The sequence below is a fragment of the Arvicola amphibius genome, chromosome 10 (genome assembly GCF_903992535.2).
Source record: "Arvicola amphibius chromosome 10, mArvAmp1.2, whole genome shotgun sequence".
NCBI classification, from domain to species: domain Eukaryota; kingdom Metazoa; phylum Chordata; class Mammalia; order Rodentia; family Cricetidae; genus Arvicola; species Arvicola amphibius.
The window spans coordinates 23693588-23705613 of NC_052056.1; the positions used below are offsets into that span (position 1 = coordinate 23693588).

Consider the following 12026-nt stretch of genomic DNA (forward strand, 5'->3'; position numbering starts at 1 on the left):
GGGGTGAGGGATAATTCTTATTTGGGGTCACATTGTATTTGTATTTCTAATATTCCCAATTGTTTATTATTATTAAAGGTAATAAACATTCGTCTTGAAACAGTTTGTTCTACACACATTTTTCTTCTCTTTTCTTTATTGCTACTCCTACTATTCAGAGCAAATGGAGTCATTCATTTTGACAACATTCAGCAAAAATTCATATGATTAAAAAATACATATTCAGCATATGCCATAATTGCTTTTAGACTTTATTCTATTAAGAAAAGCTATGAGATCCAAGAACAATTTTCTCTGATTTAATCACTTACGAGTTCCACTAAAGGTTATGAACTCTTTTTAAACTCTCCTGCTTTTTAGTGTTACATTACATATATGTTGAAGCTTAACTGTATTTCCACGCTTCAACAGCGGTGTTCAGCTGGGCAGGCTTGTGTAGATGTAGCCACTTGACCGTTCAATAAGGTTAATGCCATTTATTCTAAAGTCCTAGAATTTATTATGAATCAAAATAATAAAATACTATAATACCACACTTGAACTTACAAATAATGGGTCCTAGCCATTTGTCCAGATGAACACCATTTAAAAGTAAGTCTTTCCATAATCCACAGCGAGTATAAGGCAGCTGAGATGGCAGAGATCATTAGGACACCAATGGAAAGCAACATTGTACACAGAGAATGGCTCTTTTATTTGGAGCATGCCCGCAGCAAAGGAAGACACAGGATTCTTCATGGAAAAGTCCTGTGTAGGGATGTGTCTCCAAGCAAATAGAAGAGATAAGGCAAGGAAGAATGTCAAGTGTGATGATCCAGGGTAGCAGCTCATCAAATTCTACACTCTTCAGAAGAAAGGACAACTAATTCTGACCAGCTGAGAACTGCTGGTAGAAGGCAGCTGTCATTAGGATCTGATATGTCACCTGGTAACCCCGCGACATGGGCAGCTTCAAGAGAGAATGCATGAGTGCTAATTCACATAAAGAGATGGCAGGACTGAGCAAAGACTACAGGTGTCTAGAGATGCTTTCTCAGAGCACAGTTCTCATTACTAAAGCGACTTAGTGGCAGTGCGTCCCCTTCTCCATCATGACAATGCTCATTGAGTAAGATGAGTTGGAAGAGGGTCCAGAGCTGTCCCCTGAGGAGATGAGCTCGCATTGGCTCTCACATTCTCTCTCCTTTCCCTCAGGACTGGAAGAGGCAGGAGGAGAAGATGAAAAGTCATGGCAGTGAAGAGCCACTGCTCCACGCCACCAAAGCCCGCTACAAAGGATGGCTGGAAATGCACGATTACTGTTTTTAAATGAACAGAGCTGGGTCTGAAATGAAAAGAGACAGAGAGGTGTCTAGCACATGGTCAGTTCTCCCTATGGTCAAAATCATCCAGGGTTCTAATGTGGCTCTGTAATATAAAGAGGGAAAAGTAAGTTCAACACCACACCATTTACAGTGTGGGCTGGCCGTTCTTTGAAGTAAGCAATTTTCTGCTTTGGATCCCAATAAACGGAGATACCTCAATAAACTTACTTTATTACTTAAAATTGAAAGCTATAAAAGAAATTATTTTGAAATACCACAGTCAACTCACTGAGACACTGGCCAGCCATATTTTGCAGTGTTAATTAATTCTTGTAACTAGCTGGTTTGTTTTGTTATCATTTTACACAAAAGTATACTGAGAGTCAAAGGCTGCAAAGTTCTTATTGTTCTTCTATGTACGTTCGGAATTGAAAATGCATCTTATTTCCAAGGCTGCTACTTTTCTTCTAGGAATCATAATAGGTCCTCTCCCCACCTCATATTTTTAAATATAGGACAAGGACAGACATTTTAAAAATAGATGTGTAAAGAAAAACAAACGGAGAAATGAAAATTAACACATTATATGAAAGAATTATATGCATATAAGAACATAATATTACATAGAGTAAGCATGTCTTTACATATTTGCATATATACATATATAGAAATACACACGTACACACACAAACTACACGTATGCATTCCTGCAATATAGGGGATTAGTTTTCATTTCTGGGTGGGTTTAATTTATCTGCGTGTGTGGCACTAGAAGAAATATGAAAAATGTGCCAAAGCTGAAGTTATTTAAAAGATTAAAATGGATAATTGCTTCAATGTGGAATGTGTTACACACAGAGAAGGAAAACCATTGTTCAATTTGGAGTGTAATAAAACTGTGTACTTAAAAGATAATTTACTGCCTTTGTCAGCATTCATAGCCACAAGAGCAGGCAACTTTTGTTTCTTTTTAAAGACATGTTAGGGTTTTAAGCACAAAGGGGACTGTTTTGACCATCAATAAATGGCAATAAATTGCTGTAGAAACGCCAACTCCGATGTAAAAGGATGCAATATTGTTGTGTTTGGAGAATTTACATTCTGAAGAGAGAAAATACCTTCATGTTAAATAGGGGCTGTTTTTTTTTTTTTTAACTAAAAACCACGCAAATTCCGAGAAAAGGCAGAAAAATTTATTCAAACCATCTGTAAATAAGGACAGCCCAGGGAATGTGTGATAAACATGTACAGTTTGAAATATGTAATATATTCTATCGAAAAACAAAAAAGCTATTTCAGGATGCTGCACGCACATGGGGCTTGTCGCAAATGAACCTCAACCCTCTCGATTCTTCCCCTCGGGGTTTTCAGTGTCTCATGAAATAATGTACGCGTATATGTCTGCAACTGTCTGCAACTCACAGCACTCAGGGCTGCGGCAAAAATGATGCCCCCACAAATACGCCCCGGAGGAAGGGGAATAAGCCCATTAATGTAGGAAAGCAGGTGTAGCCACAGCTCACCATTCAACACTTACCAACCTAGGCACAAACAGGAAAACCTCTGAGATTTTTTTCAAACGTTAGCATTGCATAAATGTTCATGTAATTAATGATATCGTATTTTTAGAAAGGAAATTTAATTTTGCTTTGTCATTCGAATTTCTTTTTCTCCCAAGAATACTAAGTTCAAGCTATTTATATTAAAAATACAAGGAAATTTCCTAGCCCACGTGTGAATATTATTTTCATTGTTAAGGACATTTTTGTTAAATATTAACTATAGCAAGGCAGCATCACCTGATAACTTTGAAAAAACAGATGTGAATGAAGTTTAAACACATTATTTTTATTGTAACCAACTTAAAAAAACTGGCAATTCCCACTTTACTGAGTCTTAAATATAAATGGAATATCTTGGGAATACACTGGAGAAATTACAATATTTATAATTCCTCTCTCTCTCTCTCTCTCTTTTTCTCTCTCTCTCTTTCTCTCTCTCGTTGCACATGGAGCCAAATGACAATCTTGGTATTGCTCTTCAGGCAATATAGGTTATGTTGCTGTCAAAACAGGTTACCTTGGTTGGCCAGGAGTCAGCTTATCCCTGTCTCTACAGGGACAGGATGACAAGAGGAATCCTCCATGCCTAGCTTATTTTTCATAGATTCCTCAGATGAAATGCAGGCCCTCAAATTTGCACAGTAAGGATTTTACTAACTAAACTATCTCTTTAGCCCAACAATGTAAGCCTTTAAATTCTTACTAAATTTCATGATATTATAATGCTTTGACTTCTAAACTTTTCTTAATTATATATCATAGTATTTCTAAATGTCATTAATCAATAGGCATAAAGTCAATGAATACATGCATTTTAACATTTACTATACCTATTATGATAAATATACTAGATATTTAAATCAATGAGAACATTACCAGTAAAAAATTAAAGGGAACATTTTATTTTATTTATTTATTTTTTTTTTTTGGTTTTTCGAGACTGGGTTTCTCTGTAGCTTTGGAGCCTATCCTGGAGCTAGCTCTTGTAGACCAGGCTGGTCTCGAACTCACAGAGATCCGCCTGCCTCTGCCTCCCGAGCGCTGGGATTAAAGGCGTGCGCCACCGCCGCCCGGCAACATTTTATATTTTAAGACAAATAATAATTTTAAATCATATATAACAAACATAGGCTAATATATATATATATATTAGACTGTGTTTTTCAGTATGTTCATAACAACCTCCTACTCCAAATTATCTTCTAAAATGAGAGTTGGCTACTCTCCCATCAAGAAAAAGATTTTCATCTTGTATCTGGATAGACCACATGAGTTTTTTGAGCAATACAATGTAGCAGAGGTTAATGATAAGGCCCGGTTCTCAGTGTGGTCCTTACTTGGTCTGACAACTTTCTTGCCTTGACTTGAAGTCAGCTGCCACTGTGAAGTGCTGATTTCCTGAGACTTTATGTTATGAGAAGCCTGGTCTATGGGGGTGAGAACCAGGAGGAGAATATTAAGTGGCAACAGAGAGAAGCCACAGAGCTCTGAGACCTCATGGATATGAGATGAGAAGCAAGCCACTTAACCGGAGAGCTGAACTGGAGATGGAGATTCCACAGGAATCCTTTCAGAATTCCTGACCTGTAGACACCATAAAATGGTTGTGCCAGTGACCAAAGTTAAAAGAGCTTGCCAAACAGCGAGAGAAGAACGAACTTTAGCATTATTTTATGAATTCTGGTGAATAAAACAGACACAGCAGTTCAAACACACGTGGAAGACACAAACAATAAATCACAAGCTCATAATGCAGTATTAAAGATGTCCCTTGAAAGAGGTTGGATAAGACCCGTAAGTGTCTAAATTCATATTGAGATAACAGGGAAAGGGGGGTGACATTCATTCTTGAATCTAAAGGACACATAGGTGTTAGGGAGACATGATGGCGTACTACACAGATGGCTTAGAACATGCAAAGATCTTGGGGTGAGCAAGAATAGGGTTCAATCCTGAAGTGAAAGAAGCACCTGATGACAGCAAATGCTGCGACCATGGGTAAGGATGAAGTGATTGAAGAGGTCACAGATGGTCCTGACTTCTCCCTGGGTAATGGAAGTCACTGAAGGACTTCGAGCAGTCTGAACTGCAGGAAAATGCCTCAGCAGAGTCTGCAGCAGGAACTCTGACTGAACAAGGGGCAACTACATACAAGACCATCAGTTGACGTGAGAAGGATGTAGTCAAGGGGAAAGGCTGCCAGAAGAAATAGAGAACATTAGGACTGGTGTCTGTGTGTCACTTGTAGTAACATGCCGGAGTGATATTTGGGTAGTAAAAGCTTTCAGGAAAACAAGTACTTGGATATACGGGCATACAGGATATAAAATGAGATCGGTAGAGACATAACTGTCGCTAATGCGTGCAACAGCAATGAAGTAGTGGGGTGATGCAAAACAGAACACATCTGTTTGACAGACATACAGCTGAATAGGCAGAGAAGAAAGTAGAGGCTGCACTCAAGATTCAACTCCAGATGAGATTCCACCATTGTTCACTCACTGAAAAGGAAGACACAATGTAAACACCAACATTCGGGAACAGGTTAAACAGATCACAAGATACATTTAACACCAAAATATCTATGTTAGAGATGATTGCCGTAGAAAACACACTGCAACGGAGATAGCAGCTTGTGAAAGAATGCTAACAGATGGTACGGAAAGCAATGAGAAAATATGCAGAGATAAGGGCTTCTGCAGCTCCTTTCTATGTGGATAACTATCTAATTTATTTTCTGAGGTTATAAAATAATTACACCATTTCCTCTTCCCTTTCCTTCCTCCATCCCCCCTTACTGAACCTTTTGACATGATTACCTGATTATATAGATTACTGTCACTTTTATAATTTCTAGATTGCCCAAAGTGGACCTTTATTTTGAAAATATCTATAATAAACATATAGAATATGATTGTTACAAAAAGCAATAAGCACTATTAATTTTTTAAAGTGTGTTTTCATTGACTTTATCAATGCCCAGCGTCCAGTCTAGCAATGCTGCTGGAAATCAGGTTTATGTGCCCTCATGGCCTGAATATAATAGCTCTCAAGGCATTCAGTATAATGAAATTGTTTTTCAGCTTAGATATTTAAATGCTTTTCCCAACTATAAAGTTTTTCTATATCAAATAGTAGAAAAAGCACTGAAAATTCAAAGACTCAGGAATTCTCTTCTCAAAGAGTCTTTAATTCAAATCAAAGAACAGATACAAATGTCTAAGCAACAAGCAATCCGATTAGCATGGTGGCACAGGTGTGAAGAAAGCTTTGTAGAAAGCATGAAAAAAACTGCTCACTCATCCACCCTGGGCTTAGGGACCAGAGCAGAAGAGGTGGAGAGACTGTAGGAGCCAAAGGATAAGGGAGTTTCCTGTGAGATTGTGTTTCTAGGAATGCTAGAAGCCACATTGAGATCATGCCAACATGACTGTCTGAAGAGGAGCTGAACCGGGGGGGGGGGGGGATCAATGGGCATTCTTACTCGGACTGGGAAAGCTGAAGAGGCCTCAGCCCTACATAAAGAAATACAGGAAGCTAAGGAGTGTTGAGAGCGGAAGAAATAGTCTTCGCTGGGGAAGAACACACCATTGGATAGTCAATACCAAATGGTCAGCCCTGAAAATGTACATATAGAGACAGAGCAGGGCATATTTATGAATTCAGAAATATATATGTGCATACACATACACATATATATATATATACATATATATATATACATACATACACATATTTGCATACAACAATAGTGAATGGGAAAAGAGGGCATGGATTTGCAGAAGAGCAAGAAAGGATATATGGGAGGATTTCAAGGGAATGGAAAGAGAAATGACATAATTATATTATAGTCTCAAAAAATAAAAGACTAATTTAAAGGAAAAATGTGGCTTTGTATTCCCCAGGCAACTGGGGGACAGCATTGGAGAGGGGGAGCAGCCAGACTCACAAGGCTGAGATATAGTAGGCTGATCATTCTACAATCTACATAAGACAGCCACTAAGCTCAAGAAACGGGAAAATATTGTAATACTCAAGAAAAAAGTCTGGAATGGCTAAGCAAATTTGACAGCTATCAGAATATAAGTAGTGGGTCAATCATTTCATAGGGTGAAGATACCGTGTGTTGACAACAGCCTGTCCCAGACACTTAACTTACGTTACCTTACTTGATTCCCAGAACAACTCATAAAATGCTGTCATGCAGGAAGCTTGAGATGGATAAAGACTGAGAGGCAAAGGAATGGAGCAAAATAATACAAGCAGGATGCAGAGAGCTAAGGTGTGAATGGGAACCCCGGAAGTGGAAGTTAAACCACAATAAATGCCAGGGGTCCTGGAATGAGAAGAGAGGGTTCAGGGGAAGAAACTTTCAAGGCCAGAGAGTTAACAGTGAAGACAGGGATTGGAAGAGAATGGGGAGGCAGGGTCAGGATAGAGAAAACAGAACTCACTTTTGCTTCAAAGGAATGTGGAAAGGATTACAAAGGGAAGGCAAGAGGACAAGCTAGCCGAAAGGTGGTGTGGGGACCCACATCTGTTACTTCTGTAGTAGGGAGGTCTGGAGAATCAGTACAAGTTTAAGGCCAGCCTGGGCCATCCACAGAGATCCTGTCTCAACAGAGCAAAATATAAGCAAGTAACCGAGTAAACGAACAAACCACAACCACCAACAAAAGAAATAAAAAGGCCATAGAATAATCTGGAAGACAGTGGTTCCATAGGCAACCCAGAGGGGTGTAGCTAGGCAACAGGAAATTTAGGTAATTTTAGAGAATGAAAGAATGCTGAGGTATCCCAGAGCTTAATGGTGTCTATTAGCGCCTCATTTGCTTTTAATAAGAATAGCAGAGATGGTCTGTGGCCTTAATAGGGAAAAGAGATGCCTTATTTGTTCTCAATCTTCATATAGTTGCAAGGATTAATACTATGAATTTCCATACACAGCAACCCAGTTCTACACAGACAGAGATCTCCATCATTCATAAGAAGGTTTAAAAATCTCCTTCTGTAGAGACAGCATGTCATTTACATTTAGTAATAAGCTCTGAGGGTACTTAATAAACACTATAAATTGTGTCTTAATCTACAGGGTTAAATTCAAGCACCATATGCTAGAATTTGTTTTATTCAAGAATATTGAAGGAAAATCTTCTGAGGCAAATAATGTGTGCAGTTTCAAAGGAATCAGTAAAGCCACAGATACATAACACAATGTGTCAAGGTCAATAGAACAGTACAAACCAAATCATTAACGAAAAGAACTAACAAGACACAGTAATAGTTTATCTGTGGTAGAAACGACATGCATATTCATTGTATGTAATCAGATGGATTGTTGGAGATGCTCAATAAATTAAAGAAACATGCCTGGGCATGCACATTGATACTCACACTTAAACACATGTGTCCTTTATGTACCCTGGACAGAAATATGCCAGCCTGATATTTATACCAAAATAAAGACATCTAAAGCCAACATAAAATAAATATACCAACCCTTTTACAATGATATTTTGCTGGACTTCAAATGACAGGAGAAAAAGTCTTTTTTCTGCACACCAAAGAGCTATGTCATCCATATATAAAATAAAAATTAGAGCATGAAACACTCACCATGAAAAACACAGGACTCACTATGAGACAGGTGCTTATGAATATAATTATCATTGAACGTTTAGGCACATTATCTTCCAGTTACCAGTTCATGGGGGTCAATTCAGCTAATGTGAGAATCAACACTGTTACTGGTGTGTCCATTCACTGTGCGGGCTGCAAGCCCAAGCACATGCTTATGTGACTCAAAAATCATTACATGGTACAGCATTCAACAACTATCTCTGAGAAGCAGAAATCCTGATTAGCCAGCGAGGCAGCTAGAGAAAGAACATACCTCCTGTCTGGCTGGTGGGCCATGTGGCCAATGTCCTCTGGACAATCCTGTAACATGGGCTGGAGTTCCTCCTGGGGTGAAGGGGTGAGAGTAGCTGTGGACTGGTGGCTATAGGACACAGCCGCTGGAGAAGATGCAGCCCCCCGCACAGGAGGTGTAGGGCCTCTTTCATCTTCCTCCTCTTCTAATTCATCCTGCTGCAAATACATCCTTGCAGGCGGCACAGGACATGGCATTTCTTGGTCATAGCTACAACAAATTATAAGAATGTGCATGAAACTCTGTATTAGAGAGTGCTGGCATTAAATTCCATTCAGATCTGTAGGTTCTGGGTCTCATTCAGGAATCGTTATGAAGAAACAGCTCATTGGTAGAAGTGATCAGAACATACAATAGCATAGTATAGGAGGAGTGAGAAAGTCTTACAAAAGGATATAGCTTTGCATAGCTGTTTCAGAGCATCTCCAACATCCTTGGGCCCTTCTGGCTCTGTCATTCATAGGTTCTTTAGGAAAAGAAGGAAAAGGTGCTGCAAATGGCCCAAGCTGATGTTCTAAGCAGGGAGAAACCCTTCCAAAGGGATTCAAGTTATTTAGTCTAGCAACACCCGTGTTCCCTCTGACACTACAACCAAGTACTGGTCCTTTAGCTGGATACAAGACTGGTTGGTTTGTAATTAGGGTTTTGAATGCAAAGCACAGTGGCCTTGAGCAATTTTATCCAATCTTTTTATCCAAGATAGAGCTGCGATGGGCATCAGGATGAGGACAGGGAAAGCAAGCGCTCTTCTTCCTCTTGCCCCACAGCACTTGCATTCATTTCAATGGCAGAGAAAGATCATACTGTATAAACTGCATACTTCTTACTCTCTCTCTTTCTTTTTCTTTCTCTTCTATTTCAGAGAGACCCCTGCTTTTGCTTTATAATCCAGGCTAGCCTCAGTCTCAGAATCTGGTTGCAGCTTCCTTACTATCATGGGGATGATAGGCATATACCATGAAGCTTCTGTTAGTCCCCTCTTTACTAATCCACAGCCTGTTCCACGTCCCTCAATCCGAAGAGCTGATGCTCAAACACTGTGGTGGTTTTGTGTATTCTTTTACTTTTTTAATTCTAATAAGTTATCCTTTGCCCCTCTTGTCTATGTTACCTTTGTTCTCAAGAAGTACCCTTATTTGTTATTATATCTAGACATCTTATAGTGCATTCTTCATATTTTTCTCTCTTGTGCATCAAATTATTCCCCAGCTCATCTCTGTTTTCTCAGCAAGAACTCCATAGTCTGTCTACTCCTTTGCCTGTGTTTGCTGTCTGTGCCACTGCATTAACCTTTCAACTCATCTCCTGGCTTCTGATAATTCCTCTCTCCAGTATCTTCAGTGGCTCCAAATTTGCAAAATTAATTGTACACCACTCAGAGATCATTCATTTACCCCAAAGCAATAAACTATTCTTTCCTTGCTTAAACAGTAAAGAAGACACAGGCCAGATACTCAAGTATCTGCCGATCTGGTCTCCAGCTGCCTTCGGAGCTTCCTCCCTCCCTCCCATGTGTTTCCTGTTAGCTCTCTAGGAGCCCACATCCCTGTGTGGTCCCAGTGTCCATAAACCCCCGTCCGCTATTCAGAACCTTCTCACGTGTCAAGATGGCGAACAACTGCCATTTGATCAGAGAGCCTTCATCCTTCCCATTCAAAACCATCCTCCTCAGGGGGAGGGCATTGTAATGCCTAAAGGTTTTGTTTTATTTTTTCTTTCTTCCTATAAACTTCATGTTAATAGTGTGTGTGTGTGTGTGTGTGTGTGTGTGTGTGTGTACGTGAACTAAGCAGTAACTACTGTAGGAAAGTGGCTGGGACAGCAACCTTTTAAAAACAACAGCTGAGGAGATTTTTGTTACTTGCACATTCCGTGCCTGCAAATTTACTGACTCAGTAAAATTTATATATAACCGCAACATCGGCCTGGGTGACATTTTCATGGTCATTCCCACATCTGCACAGAGGCCCAAATCAAGCCACCTGCTGTGTATGTTCCCAGCTGAGGTTAAAAAAAAATTGTATAAATAACATGGCTTGCATTCGGGAGTTCATGTTTACACCCTAAATAACCACCCTCCTAGCAGCTTTCATAGTTCGGAGCTTCTTAATTCCTTTCGTGTCTTTTGATTTTTGCACAATATTGGTGATTTTCCTGTTTACTGTGACACCCAATGGAGGTGCCGAAATATCTGAACTAAGGAAGGTATGGGTAAGGAAGGCTTCATGCCCCTTAGAGGTGAATATGCCCAGAAATGATCTAGTGCTGTTGGCTGTGGGCATCACATTTGGGAAGAAGAACAGATGTTAGCTAAAGTATTTTAAACAAAATGCCCATAAAATATAAGGATACACTGACAAAAATCATGGGGGGGGGGAGGCTCTTAGGAACTTCTTCCTCCTCTCTGGGCATTCATTTCAGTAATTGAGCATCACCAGCATAACTGTTATATATATGAGACTTGCCTATAAACATTTTCTGTATAAGAACTTTACTTAATGAAATATTATTAGGAAAGAGAAAGATGGGGCTTTATTTATGGGCAGAACTGAAACAGTTAAAAACCTTTTTTTTTTTTTAAGAGAACAAATTAATCAGGCCCTATTTCTGTTATTTCGAGTCACTGAAAAGACTGTATGTTCAGGTAGATTACACTTTCTGGTTGTTTAGTCTCTGTTAGGAAGTTTCTCATTTGATGCCAATGGTAAGGCCGCTTTTTATTTTGTCTGGCATACCATGTCCAGTGATAGATTCAGGAAAGTGAAAATAGCACACTTGCTTCTTAAATTTTACCATGAGCTGTATTTACACTAATAAATGCTTTCAGAATCAGCTCTGCAAAATTTAAATTTAAACTGTTTGCAGCACAATGTAATATTATGCAAGAGTGCTTTCCACTGTGGATACTATGAGGTGTATAGATCAATGCAATTGTTAGGAAAATTTAACATGTAACAGGGCCGTGGGCGTGTTCTGAGAAATTCATTGCTAGAGAACATCATCGCATGCACATCATTGCAAGGACATCAGAGTGCACTTTCACAAACTCGAATGTGACCCGACAGTCCACTTCTCAGCCCTGAAGCCTGCTATACTTAATATAGAAGAAAACAGAAACATTGCACAGTGTATTTTGTTTCCAAAGACACTGAAGATAGAAAACATATAGTGGCAGGGCAGTGGTGGTGTACGCTTTTAATCCTGGCAGAGGCAGAGGCATAGGCATAG

The 12026-nt window shown here is 39.4% G+C and overlaps 1 protein-coding gene across 9 annotated transcripts in view; it reads right to left on the bottom strand.

The window, feature by feature from the left end:
* Robo1 (roundabout guidance receptor 1) overlaps positions 1–12026 on the bottom strand; it is a 374498-nt gene that overhangs the window by 20348 nt on the left and 342124 nt on the right. For all 9 annotated transcript variants that reach the window (XM_038345986.1, XM_038345985.1, XM_038345990.1 and 6 more), the window contains one exon: positions 8760–9008. In XM_038345986.1, the coding sequence (XP_038201914.1) occupies positions 8760–9008 (249 nt within the window). The remainder of the gene's footprint in view (positions 1–8759; positions 9009–12026) is intronic.